This window comes from Fringilla coelebs (assembly GCF_963513975.1).
Source record: "Fringilla coelebs genome assembly, chromosome: 11".
NCBI classification, from domain to species: Eukaryota; Metazoa; Chordata; class Aves; order Passeriformes; family Fringillidae; genus Fringilla; species Fringilla coelebs.
The window spans coordinates 5,458,011-5,482,811 of record NC_140037.1 but is presented as its reverse complement, the minus strand read 5'-3'; the positions used below and the strand labels follow the sequence as shown (position 1 = coordinate 5,482,811).

The following is a 24,801-nucleotide window of genomic DNA, read 5'->3' as shown; positions in this document are numbered from 1 at the left end:
ATGAACAGGAAGGATGAGCAGGAAGGATGAGCAGGAAGGATGAGCAGGAAGGATGAGCAGGAAGGATGAACAGGAAGGAGTCACTTCCCAGCTGCTCCTGCCTGTGGATGAGCCCTGGATGAGGTGGGTGAGACCCTTCACCTGCACAGGGCCCTGAGGAGGGGCAGCCTGAGGGATCCTGGTGCTCCTGGAGAGCAGAGGATCATCCAAGAAAGATTCCAAACTATTCCACAGCTCCTCTCCAGGTGCCAGTTGTGGTGGCTGGTGCCCAGTTAAGGATTTGTTAATTTAATTTTAATTTCTGTTGCCTTTTTGAGGGCGTGCAGCTCTCAGATGGTAAAATGCTTTTGAGTTCAGCTTTTGTCCCCCTCAGGAACCATGGGCACCATCCAGGAAGGAATCAGAAGGAATTCCAAGGCCTTCTGCCAGGAACATCCTGCTCCTCCATCCCAAAATCCAGCCTGGCCCTGCAGAGCTGCCCCTTGCAGCTGGAGGCTGATGCAGGCAGGGAGAGCCTGGAGCGTGTCCTTGGGTGGGGGAAGCTGTAATTCCCAAATCCTGAGGAGAGCAGGGCTGCCTGCAGGTGCCAGATCCAGCTGGGAGTGTTTGCCAGCTCCTTCTGGCACTGGCAGTGCCTCTGCAGCTCGTTCTGCTGAGGAGCCTCCAGAGAGCCATGGACAGATTCCAGCTCCAACTGCAGCTCTGGCTCAGCCCTCCCCTGCTCCCCGAGCTCCTGTCTGCCAGTCTCCCGGGAACTGGGGATCCTGTGCAGGGAATGGTGTGGGATTAGAGCCTTTTCCTGGCTGCCAGCTCTGCCCAGGGTCACCTCACACTGCACTGCTCTCTATGTTCCCGAGAACACTTCCCCAAACACTTCCCCAAACACTTCCCTGAACACTTCCCCAAACATTTCCCTGAATACTTCCCCAAACACCTCCCCAAACACTTCCCCAAACACTTCCCTGAACACTTCCCCAAACACTTTACTGACCTGGCTCCATATAAAAGGAATGAGAATGTGGATCTGGTCTCCCCCTCCACAGCCCCCAAACCCAAGCAATTCAGGGAGCTCCATCTCCCAGCCGCTTGGAGGGTTCTGAAGAGCCAAATTCCCACCTCTGCCCTGAAGCCATGAGGAGACTGGAGCTCATTTCGGACACCGACTCGATTTTATTGTTTGAAACGCCAGGGAAACAGTCTCAGAAATGTGGGAATTTCTGCTGGTGCTGCACTCCACCCTGGACATCCTTCCTTGTCCTACCCCCTCCAGCTGTGCCTGTGCCCCTGAGGCCGTGGAGCATCCCCTCCCTGGCTGTGGTGGGGACAGGCTTGCGACCCTTTCAACATCTGGATGGGCCCCACGAGCCCCCTCTGCTCCTCGCTTTGGGAGCGTGGAGGAGCCGTGCCCCGCTGGCACAGCCTGCAGAGATCATTCCTGGGCGGCAGCAGGGTCTGCTCTCACAGCTGGTACTTCCTCAGCAGCTCGCTCTGCCACTGCCGCTTCTTGTTGGGAAAGGCGGCCGGGATCCGGATCCTGCGGAACTCCTCGATGCACCTGCCCAGCTCCGACTGCAGGGCCCGGCGCTCCTCGCTGCTGCCCGGCGTGGTGACCGTGCTGGTGGCTGTGCTGGTGGCTGTGGTGGTGGCTGTGGTGGTGGCCGTGGTGGTGGCCATGGTGCTGGCTGTGCCCATGGTGGTGGCCGTGCTGTTGGCTGTGCTGCTGGCCGTGGTGGTGCCCATGGTGGTGTCCATGCCCGTGGTGGTGGCCCTGTCCATGGTGGTGGCTGTGCCCTTGGTGGTGGCCCTGTCCATGGTGGTGGCTGTGGTGGTGGCCATGCCCATGGTGGTGTCCCTGTCCATGGTGCTGGCCCTGCCCGTGGTGGTGCCCATGGTGGTGGCCATGCCCATGGTGGCTGTGCCCATGGTGGTGTCCCTGTCCATGGTGGTGCCCATGGTGGTGCCCATGGTGGTGGCCATGCCCGTGGTGGTGTCCCTGTCCATGGTGCTGGCCCTGTCCATGGTGGCCTCCCCGCCACTGTCCCCGGGCGCTGCCCGGTCACTGCCCCGCCGCTTCCCCGCCTGCCTCAGCTCCTCCGGCCTCTCCAGGGACCTGCCCAAGTCCAGGGTGCTGGGCCGGGCCGGGCTCTCCTCGGGGGCTTCTGGCCAGGGCGGAGACCCGCTGGGGCTGGGCTCCTTCCCCGCGGGCTGAGCGGCGCTGCCGGGCTCAGCCGGGTCCTGCCTCTGCCCGGGGCTCTCCCTCGGCTCTGCAGCGTCCTCGAGGGCTGGGAGGGAAAGCAGAGAGCAGTGTGAGGAGCAGGACGTGAGGGACATGAGAGACCTGCTGGGAATTCTTTTAAAAATACACCTGGTGGCAGAAGTACAGAACAAGGGATGAACTATTCCTGTTTAAAACCCCCCACCATGCTCTTTGCCCCCTGCACAGAAGCAGAAAATGCCAGGAGGGATTTATTTTTCCTTGAAGACTTTTGTAAGGACAGAGTTGGAATTTTTTCTCCCTTTTCCTTCCTCTTATTTTTTTCCCCCGTTTTGACATTTGCTGAGCAGCTCCAGCTCTGCAGTTGCTGGAGGTGGAAGCAGGAATGTCATCCATCAGCGAGCAGAACCCTTGAAGGATGGATTTTCTTTGGCAAATCTCTCCAGGAAGTTACAGGAATGAATCTTTGCCCCAAATTCTTTGAGTGATGGGATGAAGCCTCAAAGCTGCTTTAATCATCTTATCTGTGAACCTGGGAGCTGCTTTTGGGAAACGTGGAGCTGAGGCTGGGGAATTTAGGCACCCAAATTCCCATGAGGAGCCTCTGGCTGTGCTGGGGAATGAATTCAAATCTTTCAGTTCCTCTCCAGCATCTCAGCTCCCAGAGCATCCCGTGACTGTGGCTGCTTCAGGATAACATTTATTTTCCAAAGTTTTCCATTTTACATCCCATTATTCCTGTCTGAGGCACTGTTCAGGCCACCAGGCTGAGAGCAAATCCAGGTTTCCAGGGAATGGCTCCTGAGTATTCCCCCCTTCCCACCTGCCTGATGTCTTTGGGCTGGTGCCAGGCTACAAAGTCACATCCCTACGGTTTCCCTGCTCCTAATCTCAGAATCCCAGAATGGTTTGGGTGGGAAGGGAAGGAAAGCTCATCCCATCCCACCCCTGCCATGGCAGGGACACCTCCCACTGTCCCAGCTGCTCCCAGCCCTGTCCAGCCTGGCCTTGGGCACTGCCAGGGATCCAGGGGCAGCCCCAGCTGCTCTGGACACCCTGTGCCAGGGCCTGCCCACCCTGCCAGGAACAATTCCCAATTCCCAATCTCCCATCCAGCCCTGCCCTCTGGCAGTGGGAGCCATTCCCTGTGTCCTGTCCCTCCATGCCTTGTCCCTGGGCTCTCCTGGAGCCCCTTCAGGCCCTGGCAGGGCTCTGAGCTCTCCCTGGAGCTTCTCCTCTCCAGGTGAGCACCCCCAGCTCTCCCAGCCTGGCTCCAGAGGGGCTCCAGCCCTGGAGCAGCTCTGTGGCCTCCTCTTTGCTGTAGCTTTGGACATCCCATTTTCCTCCTCAGGTTTATCTTTCCTGACATTTGAGCCCCTCTGGCATTAAGGGGGGGTGGCCCCTGGATGATCCAAGGACACCCCACAACCCTGAGTGTCCCTCCAGCTGCTGCCCTGGCAAGAGGGACCGGCCTGGCTGATCTGTCCCATCCTTTCTCCCACAGATTTTCCTTCCCCGGTGCCGCTTGAGCTTTAGATCCGCAATTAAATTCAGCAGCGACACATCCGAGCGGCCCTGTGGAGCCGCTGCAATCCCGCTGGGGGCAATTACCGGCTCCTGCCGCGGGTCTGCGGGCAGCAAACACAGTGTCCGCACCCTGGGGCAGCACACACTGTCCCCACAGTGTCCCCACGGTGTCCCCACGGTGTCCCCACGGTGTCCCCACCCCGCGGCTCCGGCTCTTTGTCATTCCCGAGGCTGGGCGGGGGCGGGAGCTCGGCCGGGCTCGCAGCGCTGCCTTCGCTGCTCTCCCACCCTGCTCCCATCCCCAGGGATGCTGGAAGGGCCCGGCATGGATGGGGGGAATAGGACATTCCTGGGGGATCCCAAATGAGGGAATCTTCGAATTCCCTCCAGCTTCTTAACCTTGGGTGATGTGGGTAAAAAAATAATAAAAAAAGAAAGATGGATAGAAGTTTCCAGCTGAGCTGGAAGAGCACGTTGGGTTTGGGAAGTGTGGGAAGGGGGTACCAGGGTGCCTCAGAGCATCCCCAGGGTGTATCCTCAACATCCCAGTGCTCAATCCAAACCAGCTGCTCCCGTGCCAGCTACTGGATCCCATCATCTCAGGGCCTGACTCTGCATGAATCCTTCTGTTTTATGGGATTAATCCAGCTGGGAACAGCGCTGGGAGCTTCCTGTGCAGCTGGGCCCTGGTACCCAGCCCTGGCACAGGGCCCTGGCAGTGCCCGTGGTGCCCTCTGGATCCCCAGGGAATCCTCATCCCTTGGCAGGAGGCACCAGGCTCAGGTGCAGAGAGTTGTTGGAGCCCCAAACTCGTGACACAGGTGGCAGAAAACTCAGCTCAACTCTCCCTGCACTCTCCTTTTGTAATTCATTCCTGCTGTTGGAAAAGCTCAGCAAGAAGGTGGGGGTGTGGGGGGAAATTAAAAATTCCAAACAGCAAAAGGCACCTCCTGAAAGACCTTGGAGCCCTGGGAAGGAAGGGCCTTCCTGGGAAGGAAAACCTGGAATAATCCAGATTTTCCTCCATCATAGAGGAGCTGCCAGGAGGAGGCACAGTGGGGTCAGGGATTTCAGGGATTTCTCTGAGGGCTGGGGTTCCTTGGAGGGGAGGTGCAGCTCCCTGGGCTGGAGGAGAGCTGGACACTGGTACCTGCTGGCACTGGCTCTGTGTGTCCATCCCCTGGAGCATCCTGTGGTGGGCAGGAGCTCTGCTGCCCTGCTCCTCCCAGGTTCTCTGTGAGAAAAAGATCAGGGATTGCATAAATTATGGAGATGTGCTCACACACATCACCCTGTGGGTAGGGAGCTGACAATTCCATCTTTTATAGGAGGCCTGGAATGATTTGGGTCGGGAGGGACCTTAAAGCTCATCCAATTCCACCCCTGCCATGGCAGGGACACCTCCCACTGTCCCAGGTGCTCCAGCCCTGTCCAGCCTGGCCTTGGGCACTGCCAGGGATGCAGGGGCAGCCACAGCTGCTCTGGGAATGTGTTCCAGTTTTACAGGGAGGTTTGACTTTGCAGGATCTCAGTCCATGTAGGGATGATGTGATTGCAGGAAATGCCCTGGAGATCCTTCATCTAAATTAAATCAGTGTTTGCTGAGTGCTTGTGGATATCCACAGAATGCAGGAACGGCTGGAATGTGGGAATGCCTCCAGCCTGGAGTCGAGGCTGCATTGCCTCATCCCTGGCAGTGTCCCAGGCCAGGCTGGACGGGGCTGGAGCAGCCTGGGACAGTGGAAGGGGTCCCTGCCCATGGCAGGGGGGATTAGGTGACCTTTAAAGTCCCTTCCAGCCCAAGCCAGTCTGGGATTCTGTTCCATGGCTCCCGAGCATGGAATGCTGCACAATTCCGACCTTCTCAGCCTTTAAATCCGCGTGTCTGTCGGGACTGACAGATGGAGATCTAACTCCAGCCACCTTTTGTTATCCAGGACTTCAATCCCTCGGAGCTGGAACAAACCCGTCCAAGGTTTTTGTGCCTTTAATTCCCGGCCAGCTCCCGCCGGGATCTAAATCAGCGCTGGCCACTCCGCCCCCCGAGCCAGCCGATATCCATCAGCACCTAATTACTGCTCCCGTCCATCCCACGGCGCCTTTCATCTCCAATTCCTCCCGATTCTCCCGATTTCCTGCCCTCCCTGGAGCTGGCAGGGCCCACGCCCAAGAGCTGAGCAGTGTTTGCGGCTGGAATTTTGGCCGCCTTCATCACAGTTGATTCCTGCAATTCAATCCATCCCCTGTGCAGCTGTTCTTGTTTCCAAAACATTCCCTTTTTTGTTGTTTTGGTTTTTTTGGGTTTTTTTTTGGGAGCTCTGCTGTGGGTTTTAGGCAGTTTCCTGTGGATCTGTGCAGCCCAAGTATTTTTTTTTCCTGCTTATTTTTATCCATATATATAAAATAGACACATTAGCAGTGGATATTCCCTGTCACTGATTAATTTAACATCTGCTCTAATCTGCTCCAGTTCTGGCATTCCCAGGAAAACAGAGAAAAAGAACAACAAATCCCCTCTCCAAAGTCCTCCCAAATCCCCCCTCCAAAGGTCTCCGAAATTCCCTCTCCGAGGGAAGGTGACCACACTGACCACAAGCAATTTTTCGAGGTGTATCTATAAAATATACCTCATTTTCAAAGTCCTACATGTAGTCATGTCTAGTGGTGAGCCTTCTGAATTGGGAACCCTGCTTGGAGAAGCTGTGGCTGTGTCCAAGGCTGGGTTGGATGGGGCTTGGAGCACCCTGGGACAGCAGAAAGGTGGAACAGGAGGAGTTTCAAGGTCCCTTCCAACCTAAACCATTCTGGGATCCTGCAGGTTCTCCCAATCCCCTCTCCAAACCTCTCCATGGGCAGTCTTGCTTTTCCCAGAGCTGGGATGCTGCAGCTCCTTGCCCAATCCTTTAATGATGAAATTAAGTTCTACCTAAAAAAATTTAAAAATTAAATTCTAGTGTGAGTGTTTTGATTCACTTGCCAATTGAATCCGTGTGTGTGTGTGTCAGGACTGTCAGCTGACAGTCACAAAATGCTGTGCAGGAAAAGGCAGTTGAGCGCTTAGCAAATTCAGTTTAAATGTAATTTAATATAAAGTAATATAATACAGTATAATAAAGTAATGAATTAGCCTTCTGATAAGATGGAGTCAGATGCATCATTCTCTCCCCTGCATTTCCAATACCAAGCTTTGGATAACCAAGGGGATAACCAAAGGGACATTTCCAATATCCCTTTGGATAACCCTTTATTCCCCAAAAAGATTTTCCAGACCTGGCACAGCTGCCCAGGGCAGGGATGGAGTCCCCATTCCTGGAGGGATTTAAAATCCCTGGGGATGTGGCATTTGGGGACATTGGATATTGTCACACTTGGGAATGGCCGGGCTATGGTCTTAGGGGTCTTTTCCCACAGAAATAATTCCATGATTCTAAGACCTGCCTATTTATTTGGATTGGTGATCCATAGTGTGGATGGCAAAACTTTGCCAAGGATTCTTCCAAGAGGAGCTGCTCCTGCTGAGCCTGAGCTGCATCCAACCTGGAATTGCTGATCCCCATCTGGAAGTGCTGTGCTCACCTGGAATTGCTGTTCCCACCTGGAAGTGCTGATCCCCACCTGGAAGTGCTGATCCCCACCTGGAAGTGCTGTGCTCACCTGGAATTGCTGTGCTCACCTGGAATTGCTGATCCCCACCTGGAATTGCTGATCCCCACCTGGAAGTGCTGATCCCCACCTGGAAGTGCTGATCCCACCTGGAAGTGCTGATCCCCACCTGGAATTGCTGATCCCACCTGGAATTGCTGTTCTCACCTGGAATTGCTGTTCTCACCTGGAAGTGCTGATCCCCACCTGGAATTGCTGTTCTCACCTGGAATTGCTGTGCTCACCTGGAATTGCTGATCCCCACCTGGAAGTGCTGATCCCCACCTGGAATTGCTGTTCTCACCTGGAATTGCTGTTCTCACCTGGAATTGCTGTTCCCACCTGGAATTGCTGATCCCACCTGGAATTGCTGTTCCCTCCTGGAATTGCTGTTCCCACCTGGAATTGCTGATCCCCACCTGGAATTGCTGTTCTCACCTGGAATTGCTTCCGCCGTGTCTCCCTTGAGGTCCAGGATGGGCTCGGAGGAGGACATGGGTTTTTTGGGGCTCTGCTCTGGTTCTGAAGGCTCAGGAACGGGAAGGCTGAGCCAGGAGCTTCCTAAAAATCAACACCCAGAGGAGAAAATCTTAGAAAGGAAATGATGCACAGGGAATGTGGGAAGAGTGGTGGATGGGAATGGAATCCAGAGCACCTCCCAGAGCGCCATGCTGGGTTTCCAGGGTGAGGAATGATCAGGAAAACTCCCAGTGCCTCCCAAACCCTTCTTGGGGTCATCCCTGAGATTTGGGCAGTGCCTGTAACCACATCCCACGTTTTCCACCAGGAATTGCTGTTCCTTACTTTGGTCCTGGTCTCCTGCCTTTTTCCTAAACCTTTCTATGCCTGCCTTTCCATATATTGCCTCATTTCCATGGATTTACAAACAGGGAGCAATACAAAGTGTTTATCCTACACTGGGATTAGTGCTTCAGCTTTCCATCATTTTCTTCCCTGGCATTTCCACGCAGACACTTCCATTTGCCACACAGCCTGGATGAGCCTTTGGATCCAGCTGCAGCTCCTGCCCCATCCAGGGGATTTGCCTCTCCGTGGCTGAACGTCGGAGCGGGATCATCCCGTTGGCACAGAGAGCAGCAAATCCCCCTGGGTGCTCCAGCTCCACAGCTCTTCCCACCAGGCAGGGGGGGAATCATGGAATCATCACCCAGAAAGATCCCCCAGGACACTTCCACTATCCCAGGCTGTTCCAGCCTGGCCTTGGACACTTCCACAGCTTCCCTGGGCCTGCCCACCCTCCCAGCCAGGAATTCCTTCCCAGTATCCCACCTAACCCTGCTCTTCCAGAGGTGGATGAAGACTTTTGCCAAGGCCACCCTGATTTGGGATAAAGGGGATGGAACCAGGTGCCCCAGCTCCCCGAACCCCCAGAGCTGAGCAGGACTCTGTGTTCAGTGGTTGCCAGAATCCAGGATAGCAGGAATTTGCCCAGGGACAGCCAGGCCAGGCTGGAGCTCCAGGATCCATGTTGATCCAGAAGAAGGTGCAGCCTCCAGGAGATGGCAGCAGGATCCCAGCCCGCCCTGTGCCCGTGGCCTCCCTCATTAATTGTGGTTCCTGAGACAATTCCTGGCTCCTTCCAGCCCCTAACCAGGGTGTCCTGCTGCCCAGGACCACCAGCTTCACCCAGAGGCTCTGTGGTCAGTGCAGCTGGAAAGGTTCCATTCCTGATTCCAATCAATATCCCAGAGTGGCTGGTTTTGCCAGCCCCAAAGTCCTGGAGGAGGGGATCTGAGCTGAGCTCCATTCCAGTGGGGCATTCCAAAGCCTTTTGGGCAGAACCACACCTAGACAGGACACGGGGACGTGGCTTGGGATGGAATTCCTGGCACACAAGTGAGAAGGAAAAGATTTTCTGTGGAATGAGAGCGATGCTGAATTTCATTCATTTCATTCATTTCATTTGCACAGCTGGGCTTCTCCAGGTGTTCCCAAGCATTCCAGCAGAGCTCCAGGGCTCTGGATTCCCACTCCCACGTGCTGACCTGCAGCCTGTGCTTATTAAAGATTTAAAGGCCAAGCTGTCAGTGCTGCTCTGGGGATGGACTTTTCCTCTTATAGCTCTATCCCTCTAAATCTAATAGGATTGGGGGGAGGAGGCGGAGGCTGGAGCAGTGCCAGGAGCCGAGGGAGGCTTTGCTCCTTCCAGAGGCTTTGCACACCTTGGTGGAGCTTTCCAGAAGTTTGTTCCTCTTCCAGCTCCCCCTGTCAGCTCTCTGGGATTTTGGGTTAATCCCTGGGACAGTGGGAGCAGGGGAGCTGCTCTGTCCTGGTTTTCCCTCATCCCAGGGATAACAAAACCCCCTCCATGTGCTGGCTGTGTGTGCCCTGCTCCGCTGGAAAAGCTGCACTAATCCCATTTTATTTCAGATTTCAGATGGGCACTTGCTGCTTCCCAGGGTTTGGGAAGATTTCAAAGCCACCACTGGAAAGTGTTGGCTGAACTCCACTTCTGGCCTCAAATCCACGTTGTCCTACAAACACCACGGCTTTGGGGACATTCCATGGAGGTGGTGAAGGGGTGGAAGCCACCAAGGAGCCACCAAGCTCTGGGACCCTTGGGAATCGCTGAAACTCAAATGCTTGGGATTCTTCCTTCCCCCAGTGCCAGGTTTCTCCCAGGACAGCTTTTCCATGGATTTACCTGGAAGGCTGCAGTGCCTGGAGAGCTGCCTGGAGAGTTGGCCTCGCACAACAGGACCTGGAAACAAAGGAGAAGGTTTGGGTCTGGATCCGTGCTCTGGGATCATGGAATTCTGGTGACCTCCCTCCACACCTGAACACCCTCGTGTGGGTCTGGATTCTGCTCCAAAATCATGGAATTCTGCTCTTCCACATCCACACTCCCACTGGAGAGGGATGTGAGGAAAAGAGTGCCGTGGTTGTGTCCCGTGAAAAATCCTTCCCTGGGATTTTCCCCTTGGATGTGCTATGAGCTCAGCCAGGTTTGATTTTCCTAAATATCTGGGCTCCTCCCAACATTTCCTGCCTTTTGGAAGTTGGGAAACCCCTTAATCCACGGGGAAATTCTCCAGCTCAACCCCATCCCGATTTCAGCAAGAGTTGCTCCTGCACCAGCAAAAACCAGGAGTTGTTGGGAAGGGAATTTAGATCCTGGATGTCCTGCAGGAGCAGGGCCAAAGCAGTGTCCTGGTGCATCCCCTTCCCCGGGATTTGGGATCACAACAGCCCCAGGTTTTTCCACTGGAGAAGTGAAGGAGCCCCCCTCATGCTCCTTGGAAGCCTGAGGAATATTCCCTGCTCTCCATCCTGGAAATCCTCAGCTGTGAAATGGGATCAAGAAGCTGTTTTGTGCTTACAGGGAAGGAGGGGAAGTCTGGAGTCATTCCCAAATGCTTTATTAATTCCATGGCTTTTGTTGGAAGCAAAGGGGGCTGGAATGAGGCAACTCTGCCTGGCTGGAGCTGGTTGCTATTGGAGTCTTCCCTGGAAACCCATTAACATAACGTGGGGAGGGAGGTGAAAATTACTTTTAATACTGAAATATTGTTGGAAAGGGGGAAATTGGGATATTCTGTGTGGGAGCTGAAGGAATAAACACATTTTTTACCAAAAAAAAGGGATTTTCTGCGCTGTTTCCAGCCCTTCCTGAAAAATTTGCACCTGGTTCTAATTAACCCTAAAGCTTCATTAATGATCAGTTTGGCACGAGTCATAATTAATCCCAAATGTGCATTTTTTCCATGGAATAAAAGGTTTACCTGAGCACATTTGCAAATTCCATTTAGGAATTGTGGCTGTGTATTAATTAAACTGAAATCATAATTAAAAGCAGAATTAAAACCCTTCTAATAAACGTGTGTAGGGAGGGAGAAAATCCTTTGGTTTTATGCTCAGTCCACAAATTTGTGGCTAATGGAGAGCAGTTATTCCATTTTCCTGAGGGCTCTTGGATAAAGGCCATCCAAAAGGCTTTTAAGGAAACTCTGGAGCCAAGGGGGGATTGTTGAACTTCCAGCATGGATTAAAAGCTTATTAAGGGAGAGAAAAGGAGGGATGGAATCAAGAGTTTGCTCCCAACATATAAATAATGGAGGAATGGGATGTTCCCAAGAGGCCAGCTGGGGATGGAGGGCTTTTATTACCCAGGAAAGGGGGAAAGAGGAAAAGCCAAGAGGAAAACGGAGGAAATGGAATAATGGGGTGCTGGAGGTTGGTGGGAAAGGACCTTGGCATCAGTGGGATGGATAGAATGACAAACAGGACACAGGAATGTGCCTTGGGAAGGTCCCCTGGATGTCTCATAAACCTTGGCGGGGTTTAAGTCAACTTCAGAGCCTCAGGAGAGAGCTGGGAATGTTCACCTGGGGAAGGGAAGGATCCAGGGAGGGCAGGGGCAAGGCCAGGAGGGCTTTTATCCTTGATTTTTTGGTTGTTTTTTGTGGAAGAATTAATCAGGAAATTGCAGCACTCTGGGCTTTAAGGTTGGAGTTAAATCCCTTTAAATCAGTGGCTCCGAGCTCCTCCTATTATTTAAATAATGGCCGGGGATTTTTGGTTTTGATTTGATTTCGGTCTTCGGAATAAAAAGAGAAAAAAGAAACCCCACAAACAAAATAAACCAACCAAAAGAAACTTCCCTGGATCAGCAGGGAAGAGCTGCTCTGAGCACACCCGAGGTGCTCCAGCTGTTCCCAGCCCCCTCCAACGCTTTCATCCAGGATCCAATGAATTATCCGGAGTGCACGGAGCTGCTGATCTCATCCACCAGCACGGGAGGTCGCCGTGACCACTCCGAGCCCCAGACGTTGGATACGGGATACTGGGAAGGAATTCCTGGCTGGGAGGGTGGGGAGGGGCTGGGATGGAATTCCCAGAGCAGCTGCGGCTGCCCCTGGATCCCTGGCAGTGCCCAAAGCCGGGTTCGAGGGGCTGGAGCAGCCTGGGACAGTGGGAGGTGTCCCTGCCAGGGCAGGGGTGGCACTGGGTGGGCTCCGAGGTCTCTCCCAATCCAAAGCATTCCAGAATTCCAGGTGCTGCTGCTGCAGGGGGAACACGAGCAGGGCAGGTGGGACCAGCCCCAGCTGGAAAGGGCAGTCCCGGGGTGGGATGGAGGGGATGGAAAAAGGTTCTTCCCCAGCGGGAACCAGCCCCTCCCAGCAAACCTGGGAACAGAGCTGGGAACAGAGCCGGGAACAGACCCAGGAATACACCTGGGAACAAATATGGGAACAAACCCGGGAACAGACCTGGGAACAAACATGGGAACAAATCTAGAAAAAAAACTGGGAAAGAACCCAGGAACAAACCCAGGAACAAACCTGGGAACAGAGCTGGGAACAAACCCAGGAATACACCTGGGAACAAACATGGGAACAAACCTGGGAACAAATCTAGAAAAGAACCCGGGGAACAGAGCTGGGAACAGAGCTGGGAACAGAGCTGGGAACAAACCCAGGAATACACCTGGGAACAAATATGGGAACAAACCTGGGAACAGACCTGGGAACAAACATGGGAACAAATCTAGAAAAAAACCTGGAAATGAACCCAGGAACAAACCCGGGAACAAACCTGGGAACAAATATGAGAACAAACCTGGGAAAAGACCCGGGAACAAACCTGGGAACAAATCTAGAAAAGAACCCAGGAACAAACTCAGGAACAGACCTGGGAACAGACCTGGGAACAAATATGGGAACAAAGCCAGGAACAGACCTGGGAACAGAGCTGGGAACAAACCCAGGAATACACCTGGGAACAAATATGGGAACAAACCTGGGAACAAACATGGGAACAAATCTAGAAAAAAAACTGGGAAAGAACCCAGGAACAAACCCAGGAACAAACCTGGGAACAGAGCTGGGAACAAACCCAGGAATACACCTGGGAACAAACATGGGAACAAACCTGGGAACAAATCTAGAAAAGAACCCGGGGAACAGAGCTGGGAACAGAGCTGGGAACAGAGCTGGGAACAAACCCAGGAATACACCTGGGAACAAATATGGGAACAAACCTGGGAACAGACCTGGGAACAAACATGGGAACAAATCTAGAAAAAAACCTGGAAATGAACCCAGGAACAAACCCGGGAACAAACCTGGGAACAAATATGAGAACAAACCTGGGAAAAGACCCGGGAACAAACCTGGGAACAAATCTAGAAAAGAACCCAGGAACAAACTCAGGAACAGACCTGGGAACAGACCTGGGAACAAATATGGGAACAAAGCCAGGAACAGACCTGGGAACAGAGCTGGGAACAAACCCAGGAATACACCTGGGAACAAATATGGGAACAAACCTGGGAACAAATCTAGAAAAGAACCCGGGAACAAACCCAGGAATAAACCCAGGACCAAACCCGGGAACAGACCCGGGAAAAAACCCGGGAACAGACCTGGGAACAAACCCGGGAACAGACCTGGGAACAAATCTAGGAAAGAACCTGGGAACGAACCCAGGAATAAACCCAGGACCAAACCCGGGAACAGACCTGGGAACAAATCTAGGAAAGAACCTGGGAACGAACCCAGGTATAAACCCAGGAACAAACCCAGGAACAAATCCGGGAACAGACCCGGGAACAGACCCGGGTATAAACCCAGGAACAAACCCGGGAACAGACCCGGGAACAGACCCGGGAGCGGACCCGGGAGCGGACCCGGGAACAGAGCCGGGGAGGGTTCCTGCCCCTGCCGAGGCTCGGTGACCGCAGCCAGGACAGTTTGTCCTTCATCTCCATGACACTGCTGGATGACCTCAGCTGCAGAGGGAGAGGAACCGCTCACGGTGGAGATCCCTGGTGCCAAAACCTCCTTCCTCATCCAAATACAAATTAATCCCATTGGAAGGAAGCAGCTGTGCTTTCCAGGGGCTGCGGTTCGCTGCGGGGCGGGATGGGGGGATTAAAACCGCTCCGAAATGTCCGGAATTGGGAGGAGCATTTAGCATCAGCACCTTATGGCAGCCCCTCCGTGCCTGCTCAGCTTTCCAGCCGGCTGGAAGTGTTTTCCTGGCCCCTTTTGCTGCCTTCGGGAAGACCGGGAATCCTTCCAAACCGGGACCTGGAGATTTCAGTTCCCCTGGAGCCAAATTCCCGTTCAAGGCTGCGGAGCGGAGTTAATGGGGTTTTTCGTGTTCCCTTGGGGGTTGTGTTAGATCCCCTCCAGGCACGCAAAGGACAATAATAATTTGGGAATAAAACGGGAAACGTTGGCTGCGCCCTCGCTTCCCTCGGCTTTGGAGCTGCTCCATTGAGGCGGCTGAAGCGACAGCGGTGGGGATGAGGAGCTGGGAAAGCAGCTGGGCGTTTGAAAGGGGCAGGAGCTGCAGGGAAAATCGGGAATCCCAAACGTCAGGGAGGCTCTGCCTGCTCCAGAATCCCGGCTGGGATCTCTTGGAGCGCTGGCAGCCCGTGGGGTCTGGGGGAGCAGCCGGGTTCCCCTCCCGGGCAGGGGATTTTTAGGGTGCCAGGTTTGCTGCTGCACCCCCCAAACACCAAGAGGAGCAGAGACATCCCGGGATCCAGGGAAAAACCCCTTTCCTGGGAAGCCCTTGGGGTCCGTGGCGGGGCGAGGAGCAGGGGAAGCTCTGGTGGCGGGAGGTTGCGAAACAATTTCCTGTTTACTTCTCTCTCGTCTCAGTTAAACGCAGACTCCGCTCCTGAAATGTCACTTGTGCCCTGTCCCTGTCCCCTGCCACGCCTTTCCTTCACCCTCGGACCCTGCAGCTGGAAGGGGCCGCTCCGCAGCGGGAGCTCCTCAATGGCATTTAATCCTTGGAGTTGATTAAAGCGCTCCATTAACAGCAAATTAGGGAATTAGGGACTAATGGGAATGATGGCTGCGCTCAGGGAGGAATTCCCGGGAGAGGGAACGGCACCGAACACCTCTAATCCCTTCTTCTGCCGGAGAAGGGGAGGATTTGGGTTTATGCTGGGCTTTTTTTGGCTGGAAGCCCCAGCTCTAAGGAACTGATCCCAGGTGGGGCCAAGCAGTGAAACTCGGTGGGGTTTTTATCCTGCCTGGTTAAAACCAGCTGGAGTGAGCGGGAAAGTGTTGGGAAAACCTGGGATAGTGGAGGGGTCCCTGCCCATGGAGCTGGGTCAGCTCTGAGGTCCTTTCCAGCCCAAACTATTCCATGGTTACGGGACAACATTCCACGGTTCTCTCAGCGCTTGGGGGCCCAGATGTAGCCAGGCTGTGTTTGAGCAGAGCGAGGTGGGGATTTCCCCACATCCCAGAGGGGAGGGAACTCCTGGAGCATCCTTTCCATGGCTCCCCCCAGAGCTCTGCTCTCCAGAACAGCCCAACAAGGACTCACAGGACTCATTTCCTCATGCTGTGCCTGGGGAAACTGAGGCAGGGCGAGGCACAAGCCCCACTTCGAGGTTGTTTTCTTGTCCCTTTGGGTGCTCCAGGTCCCCAAAGCTTCCTGAGCACTCCTCATCTGACCCCAATAAACACTCCCTGTCCGGCCAGTCCCACAGCACAAGGCTGGAAAACTTGATTTTTTTTTTCCTTTTTTTTTTTTTCCCCAGTTTCCTTTATTTATTCTTTTCATCTTTGAGCCTTAAACATTTGGGCTTTGTTTGGGTTTTTCGGGCTGGGCCCTCCCTAGTCCTGGACAGGGCCCCAAACCAAAGGCAAACAAACCTCGCTCCCTGCAGGGGCCATTCCTGAAGGGCTGGGCTGGATGAGCCCTGGGGGTCCTTTCCAGCTTGGAATATTCCATGGTTCTAACTGGATGGCAACTCAAAAGCTGAATTTTGAGGGAAAAAATCTGATTTTTCAGGTAGTTTTCCTTGTGAGAAATGGCCCCAAAATCTGCAGGTCCCCATGCCTGCTCCTGCTGGGAAGGGGCTGTTGTTCCCTGGGAGAAACATTCCAGGGATTTCATGGCCAGGGAACAAGCTGCTCCTCCTCTCTGCTTCCCACAGGGATCCTTGGGATGATGGCACAGGACCATGACAAGGGTCCATCTCCCTCCAAAATTCCAGATTATGGAATCCCAGACTGGTTTGTGTGGGAAGGGACCTTAAATTTACTCCTGGTGGGAGTTTTTAGGGGTGTGAGGGCAAAGGAAGGATTCATCCTTTGAGGATGCTGCTGGGCTCTGCATCCCCCTGGGATTTATCCTGGAGGGGGAAAAGGAGGGACAGCAAACGTTTGGGATGCAGAGGTTGTGCTTTGGCTCCAAAGGGATTTAGCTGCAATCTGGTTTAGGTTATTTGCAGGAACATCTTTCCCTCAGATCCTGTCCAGCCCTCCTGGAGCAGGGGGGGATAATTCCCAGCCATCCATCCCTTGGAATGAAGGAAAACACTTTGGACTGCCAGAGCCTTTGAAGGAAACCACCTGGACGTCCCCAAGTCCAGCCTGCCTAAGCTCAGCACAAACTGTCAGTGCAGGTCCAAGGAGATTTATCCGGCAAATTCTCCAGCCTTCGCCAGAACCCAGCACATCCAACGCTCCCAAAGCCTCCAAGGGACCCAGACACTCGTCTGCCTTCCCCCTCCTGCTCCCCACAGCCCTGGGAAGGCGGCCCAGAGGCCTCTCTGTGCTCAGAACACAGCAGCTGCAGCTGCTAAACCGAGCCCAAACCCTTGCTTTGTCAAACCCCTCCTAACAAAGCCTCCAGGCTGCAGTTTCTGCAGCAGGAATTGGAAAATCCCCCTGCTCTCCGGTGGCTTTTCCCAGTGCTGGATGCTCATGTTGTTAAAGGGAGGTTTTGGGGTTTATTTTTAATATTAATAAGATTTTGGAGGGAGCTTGGAGCAGCCTGGGAGGGTGGGAGTTGTCCCTGCTCCTGGCAGGGGGTGGGACTGGCCTGGATGAGCTTCAAGGTCCTTTCCAAGCCAAACCATTCCCTGCTTATCTGAGAGAGGAAGAGGTTGGTTCCACCTTCCAGCTGCTTCTCCCCTCTCCTCCATCACCAAATCCTTTCTGTTTCGACATTCCATCAAATCCCTCGGATTTTTCTGGCAGGATGGGATTTCAGGACTGGGAATGGGATTTTTGTGTCCCCCTCTAACCCCCACAGGAGCCTCCTTGTCCCCATCCCCATCCCATGGGATTGAGCTGCTCCATGAGGCGGGGAGAGCTCAGCTTTGGGACTCCTCTGCCCCCAAAGGTGCCCCTGGAGAGGGGCTGGAGCCAGGCCCAGGACACAGAGTGTTTCCAGATGTTCTCCAGGGGTGGCAGAAGTGCCTGATGGAGACAGATGGGATCTGGCTTTTCCTTAAGCTCAGTTTTTGTCAGGACCAACCAGCAATTTGTGGGCAGGTGCCTGCCTGGGAGGGCAGAGCCAGCCCCAGCTCCTGCTCTGCCTCCCTCCCACCAGGGGTTTGATTTTGGGATGGAGGCTTTTCCAGGAAGCTGGAAATGAGAGGCTGGGTTATGAGGGAAGAGCCCTCGGGAACATTCCTGGCTGTGTGCTGAGCTCTGGGGAGGGCAGGGCAGGGATCTGCTGCCTGGACACCCCTTGGCACCTCATTGCCTTAAAACCCATCCCAAACCCATCCCAAAGCCATCCCAGCCCTCGGTTCTGTTCCCAGCAGGATGAGAGAAGCTGCTGAGTCCTCAGGGCGGGGCAGATTTCAGTAATCCCAGGGATCCCTGCCGGCCCCGGATTTCCCAGACAAGGTGGATAATCCCTTCTGGAATGTGCCAGCCACCCCTCTCCAGGTGTGCTCTGCTCGGGGTGCCAGCATTCCCAGGGATGAGCTGGGGCATCCCAAACCTCTGCCCAGCCCTGGAAATGCAGTGGGTGGGGAGGATCTCGGGATGGAGCTCCTGGAGAAGAGCGGGATGTGCCCCCAGCAGCACCTGGAGCTCGGCTTAACCCGGCTGGCACTGGCAGGGAGCTGAGGAGCAGGGTCCTGTCCTCCTGGTGGGAAGGGAAAACCTCCCCCAAGCCCAAACCCAGCAGGGAAGGAGCTGGACAAGGCTGGGTTTGCCCTGGGACAGCCTGGGGGTGGGAGGTGCTGGGGGGAGCACAAGGACAGAACAAGCAGAGCAGCTCTGGGTGATTTGGACAAGCCCAAGGGATGGCCCAGAAGGAGCTTGGGGTCTGGCAATCACAGAAATATGGGAATGTTCCCAGGAAAACCAGGCAGCAGCAGGGAATTGGTTCTCCACTGTCTCCCTGAGGGCTCCCAGCTCACTCCAGCCATTCCCTGCCTGGTTCTTCCCAGCTTGCCAGGACTGTTCAGAGGAGGAGACCTCCCTGAGAGGATTTTCCATGCCACCATTTCCCAGCAAATTTGAACTTATTTGATCCTAGATCCTTCCTGGGGACCAAATGAGCCCAGGTTCTCCTCCAGCCATGACAAGGACACTTCTCCTACAAATAAATACATGCAAGGAAAAGAAAAACCCCAAATTGGGTGCATTTTTGTGGAGATGGAGCTCAACAAAAGGGTTTTTCATCAAGTCTCAGTTTCCAGGAAAACCATCGGGCTCTGGAAGGATCCAGGAATAACCCCTGCTCATGTTTCCTGTGGGGGATCAGCCCTGATCCCAGAACCTGCCACATCAAAACCCCCAGAATGGTGACTCTGCCATTCTGGTTTCTCCCTCAGGCAAAAATTCCTCCTCCCAAGAGATCAGTTTTTCAGCCCAGTTCCAGTGGGGAAAAAGATCAAAAGAGACCCATTTCCCACAAGGCAGAAATTTCTTTTCCCAATCCTACTTAGGAAAATCTCGAGTTCAAAAAGATAAAGCAAATATGGAATACAGATCCCCTCCCCCTTTATTTAAAGATTTTCTTTGTGTGCACACCGAGCTCAAGTTCCTTTTTCTTGTCTTTTTTAAAACCCTCTTGTCATTTCCTCTTCCAGAGGTTGTTGGAATGAGGAACAGGGCCATGAAAAATGTCAAAATACCGTTTTTGCCTTCCCCTTCTTCAGGAGAGAGGGAGAACGTGGTTTGAAACTTCTGCTGGCCCCAGAGCCCTCCCTCCTCTCCAGGGAGGAGCTGCAAACCTTCCTCCCACATGAGTCCCAAGCTGGAATGGCCCTTGGATGCTGTCCAGCCAGGGAGGAGATCCTGCAGCTCCAGGAGCTTCACAGGGGCTGGGGTGGGTGGTGGGAGCAGGGATGGAGGGTGCAGGAGCAGGGATGGAGGGTGGAGGAGCAGGGATGGAGGGTGGAGGAGCAGGGATGGAGGGTGGAGGAGCAGGGATGGGTGGTGGGAGCAGGGATGGGTGGTGGGAACAGGGATGGAGTGTAGGAACAGGGATGGAGGATGGGAAGAGGGATGGAGGGTGCAGGAGCAGGGATGGAGGGTGGGAACAGGGATGGAGGATGGGAAGAGGGATGGAGGGTGCAGGAGCAGGGATGGAGGGTGCAGGAGCAGGGATGGAGGGTGCAGGAGCAGGGATGGAGGGTGCAGGAGCAGGGATGGAGGGTGCAGGAGCAGGGATGGAGTGTAGGAACAGGGATGGAGGATGGGAAGAGGGATGGAGGGTGCAGGAGCAGGGATGGAGGGTGGGAACAGGGATGGAGGGTGCAGGAGCAGGGATGGAGGGTGCAGGAGCAGGGATGGAGGGTGGGTGCCCAGGATGGATAATGGGTGCCTTGGGTGGATGGTGGATGTCAGGAATGGGTGGTGGGTGCCAGGAATGGGTGGCAGAGAACCAGGGGACAGGCACAGGCAGCAGACAGGGACATCAGGGACATCAGGCTCGCCTCCCCTGCAGGCTGAGGCCGTGTGCCAGAGCTGGGGCTGGGCATCACCCAGGGCTGGGCTTGGGGATGTGCTGCCCTGGGATCCTGCCCAGCAGGCACAAGAGGGGCAGAGCAGGGCACAGAGGCTCCCATAACTTTGTGTTCCTTCTTTCCTTCTCCTCTTGGAGGCCCCCCACCAAACCTCCCCTGTCCTGTGCCAGCTGGGCACGGGGGCACACGGCCACCCCGGGCTGTCCCTTTATTCTGCAGCGCCCAGTGGGGGAGAGCAGCAGCAGCAGCTCCAGCCCCAGGAGGGCCTGGAGACCTGGGACTGGAGACACCTCATGGGACATCACCAAAATGGCCAAAATTACCTTTGCTGGGTGAAGCTGTGGCCTGACCACCACCAGAGCGTTCCAGCCTCATCCCTGTGATTCCCATTGTGCTCCCAGGAAAAAATGAAGGGACTTTTTGGCTGACAAGGCTCCAAGGAGCTGGAGAGCTGTATAAGCATTTTACACCCCAAGCACATCAAACCTTCCCCACTCCCCCCCACCTCCCTCACAGAACATCTGCCCCTCCCACCCTCCCCAAAATCCCCTCCAAAATCCCTCCCGAGGCATCCCGGAGCCGCGGCGATGTCTCAGCTCAGAGCTGCGAGCGCAGGGGGAGCCTCTCCCCTTCCCAAGCGCTGCCAGCCTCAGGCTAAGCTGCTTACAGGGCTGCTGCCAATCCAGCCGTGCTGCCAGGCTGCCACTTCCCAACCCCCACCCCCTCCCCGGCTCTGCTTCCCACCTTTCCCATGTCTTTATCCCAAAGATTCCTCTCCGAACCCCCTTGGCAGGTCCCGGTGTGTGCAGCAGGATCCCGTGGAGCTGCACGGGACAGAGAGCCCAGTCCAGTGTCCAAGCCCATCCAGCTGCAGGAACGCCAGCCCAGAGCAGTGTCCGGCGTGTCCCACCCCTCCCACCCAGCCCACGTCCGCAGCAGCGTCCGAGTCCGCACATCCAGGGAGGGTTGGGAGCGACTGCAGAAGTCACAGAGAGGGAGGAAGGTTGGTGGTCAGCAGCCGCTACAAGGAAGAGCTGGGCAGGTTCAACGTGGAGCAAGGAGGAGGGAAAAAACCCCAAGAACCAACTGAAAAGGAGGCAAAGGGAGGACGCCGGGATTCGGGGGTGGATCTCTACCTTCTATGCCACAGCCAGCACGGGACAGGGAAGGGACAGTCAGCGGTCGGTTGGCGGAGGGTTGGTTTTGTGTCACTCACGATAGAAAACATATTCGGTGTAAGAGGTCCAGATCCTGTCGTCCGTCTGCTCGTGGGCGAAGGCACAGGTGCCCGTGGAGTTGCAGGCCACCATGTGGAAGCCGGCATCGGCCAGTTTGTCAAAGGCTTGCTCCAGGAAGGTGAATTTGAGGTAGTACCTGGACGTGTACCTCTCCGGGGGCCTGTCCGGGTCCCTGCTCTCGTTCAAGGTGTCCCCAAAGACCTCCTTGGCCAGCGAGGTCTTGCCGCACACCATGATCCGGGCCACCCTGCGGAACTTGGCGTCCGTCTGGCTGTCCCTGCCCAGCGTGTAGGAGCCGCGGTAGCCGATGGTGATGAACCCAGCCCTGCGGCCCTCGGCGCCGGCGGCGGGCGGCGCGGCGGCGGCCGAGCCCAGGCTGCGCGCGGCGTCCGCGCCGGGGGACGGCTCCTCGGGGTCGCTCTGGCAGGGATCGTCCCCCAGGGAGTTCTGCTCGCTGAGCTTGGGCACCAGCAGCTTCACCAGCTCCGGCAGCATGAAGTACTCGGCCTCGCGCTGCAGCCGGCCGCGCTCCGGGAAGTGCTCGGGCAGCACCAGCTGCTGGTCCCTCATGTAATCCAGGATGTAGCGGAACAGGAACCCGTCCCGGTCCACGAAGAAGCGGCCCTTGCTGTCGCGGGCCAGCGAGCGCGCGTTCTTCTGCGTGAACATCTCCCAGAGGCGCGAGCCGGGCACGCTGACCAGCGTGGGGTGCCGGGTGATGTACACCTGTCCCCCCACGTTCAGCTCGATGATGTCAGGGAAGGGGCTGCTGTCCTCGCTGCCTTTGGCACAGCTCGCGGGCTCTGCCAGGGCCATGGTGAGCTCCCGCTGCTCCCTCCTGCAGCACAAACAGGTCGAAACCCTGTTAGACCTGCCAGAAAACACAGCCCGCTGCCCTGATCCCAACTGACTGCAGGGCATCCCAAGCCATTGCCCCAGTCCCAGGTGGTTGGAAACGATCCCAAGCCAGATCACACATGGAATCATAGAATTGTTTAGATTGGAAAAGCACTCTAAGATCATGGAGTGCAACCCAGCACTGCCAAGCCACCACTAAATGCCTGGTTGGCTCAGCAGGCAGGGCAGGACCGGATCCTTGTCTCCCCAGGAGTCTGGAAGTCATCTCTCTTCCCCAGTCCCTGGCTCCTGGAACAAGCAGCATTATCCAAAGCCACCTCCCCTACCGTGGCACGCTGCCCGTGGGCTGCCCGTGCCATCTCCACCTGAGCTCTCCAGGCAGCAGAGGGGCTCGGCCCCGCTGCCCAGGAAGGTGCAGGGATGTGGGGCTGCTGTCAACAACAGGAAAGGCAGGGCTGTCACACCCTGGGGACCCGCCAGCCCGGCATCCTGCGGGCAGCAGCAGCTGCCGGGGGAGGAGTTCCCGGTGCAGGGGCCCCCAGAGCCAGGGCTGGAGGGGTCGTGATGCCACACAAGGAGTACCTGGGGGTGCTGGGCAAAAGCAGCACCAGCTCCCTGAAGGACAGAGGGACAGAGGGACAGAGGGACAGAGCCTTTTGGCACTCCTGCTCTGTCCTTGCTCCTGGAAAGTGCTCAGCACGGACTCGCAGCCAAGCTGGGAGATGGCAGAACCTCTCTAACGGGCTGGGACCAAGACAAATCCTGGGCTGCTGCTACAGCAATTGCTCCGTGGCAGATGCCACGGATTTGTACATTTTCCAAAGGCAAGCCGGTTCTTGGATGTCTCTTGACACTGCAAATCAGCAGCTTACATAAACCTGGCTCAGCAGCCGGAGCCTGGATCCATGCCGTGCTCTGTGCAGGCATTTGGGAGACCACGGAGGGATGGGGTTCCCTGGGCTGACCTCCCGCTCTGCCCCCTCCCTGGGTGATCTCAGCGCTGCCCTGGGTCTGCTAGGAGGTTGGGACCCCCCAGGACCGGTCCCACACCCACGGAACAGCCCAAGGGCTCGCCCTGTCCCCATGTCCTGCCGCAAAGATTCCCAGGAGCTGCTCCAAAGGATCCCAACACAAATTTTGGAGCAACTAAAGGACAAAGACAGAACTCTGTGGGCACTTTCGGGCACGGGGGCAGAGCTGAGCCAACGTTTCACTGCTCCTCCCGGCTCGCAGGGAGAATCGTCTTTGAGCAAGGAGTGACTTGGGCAAGGAAGAGACGGAAGGATGGAAAGAGGATCAGCGCCGTCCCGGCTTCCCGGTCCCCTCCCGCAGTGGCTCTGGCTCCCTTTTCCTGGCGATTCAATGCCCAAGGCACAGCCCAGCGGGCAGCAGCCGCCCTTGCCCGGAGCTCGCATCCCTTTGTCAGGCTGGGATGGCCGCCCGTGGTGGGCTGGGGGCTCGGGGGGCACGGGCAGAGCGGCCCCGCTGTCCCCTCTGCCCGCTCCAGGCGCGGACCCGGCGGGGACGGCGGCGGTGACAGCGGCGGGGACCTAAGCAGGGACAGCGGCGGGGACAGCTGGGCTCAGCCCCGCAGCCGCAGCCGTCCCGGCGCTCCCCGGCCGCAGGACCCCGACCCCGCGGCCCCGTTACCTCGGCAGGGCGGCCCGGCCGCTCCGCTGCGCTCCCCGCCGTGCGCTCCGGCCGCGCCGCTCCCGCCGCTCCTCTCCGCCAGCCCGGCCCTGGCCCCGCCGTTTTATGGCCGGGAAGGCGGCGAGCGCCGGCCCCCGCTGTCCCCGGGACCGCCTTCCCCGGCCTGCCTCCGCCTCCAGCCGACCAGCCCCCACCGTCCCCGCAGCCCCTGTCAGCGCATCCCGCTCCCCGCATCCCCCCATCATCCCCCGTCTGCATCCTCCCCGCTTTGGTACCGGGCGGGACCGACTGGGGAATTCCAGGGGCATCGCCTGGGAATGCAGCGGGACTTGTGAAAAAGAGGGAGAGGGACGTGGCCAGATGGTGCCAGCACAAGGGGAACAGTTTTAAACTAAAAGAATGGGGATTTAGTTGAGATATTGGGAAGAAATCCCCCCCGTGAGGGTGGGCAGGCCCTGGCACAGGGTGCCCAGAGAAGTTGTAGCCGCCCCTGGATCCCTGGGAATGTCCAGGGCCAGGTTGGATGGGGCTTGGAGCATCCTGGGATAGTGGAAGGTGTCCCTGCCCATGGCAGGGGGTGGAACTGGATGAGCTTTAAGGTTCTTTCCAACCCAAACCATTCCATGATTCCATAATTCCAAACCCAGCCAGCAAAAACCTTACAGCAGCCAAACCCTTGCTACTCCTTGGATGATTTTATATTGTTGAGCTGCAGGGACTGAAATCCCCTTTCCCCAGGTAGGAATGACACAGTGGGATCATAAGAAGCTTAGGCTGTTGTGGCAGCCTGTTTGTCCAGGCTGGAAAAGCCAAGCAAGGAAAGAGAATCCAGCTCTTTTTAGTTTACTGTAAAAATCCAGTTTTATGTAAATCCAGGAAAATATGACAACTCCAAACAACATCCCAATATTTACACATTTCCTGGAAGTCCTATGAAGCTTAAATCCCAACATTCTCTGGCAGCA

At 55.9% G+C, this 24,801-nt stretch overlaps 1 protein-coding gene across 2 annotated transcripts; it reads right to left on the bottom strand.

Moving 5' to 3' along the window:
* Nucleotides 1-1,204: 1,204 nt before the first annotated feature.
* Nucleotides 1,205-23,901, bottom strand: LOC311158027 (uncharacterized protein). Of its 2 annotated transcripts, XM_084213133.1 has the most exons (6): nt 23,837-23,901; nt 21,307-22,166; nt 10,050-10,106; nt 7,823-7,945; nt 4,893-4,976; nt 1,205-2,282 (listed from the first exon to the last, which is right to left on the bottom strand). In XM_084213133.1, exons 2-6 carry the CDS (start codon nt 22,142-22,144, stop codon nt 1,459-1,461), a joined length of 1,926 nt encoding a protein of 641 aa, XP_084069259.1. In that variant the 5' UTR covers nt 22,145-22,166; nt 23,837-23,901; the 3' UTR covers nt 1,205-1,458. The 2 variants fall into 2 exon arrangements, with proteins under 2 accessions (XP_084069259.1, XP_084069260.1); XM_084213134.1 differs by lacking the exon at nt 4,893-4,976.
* Between the last annotated feature and the right edge of the window lie 900 nt (nt 23,902-24,801).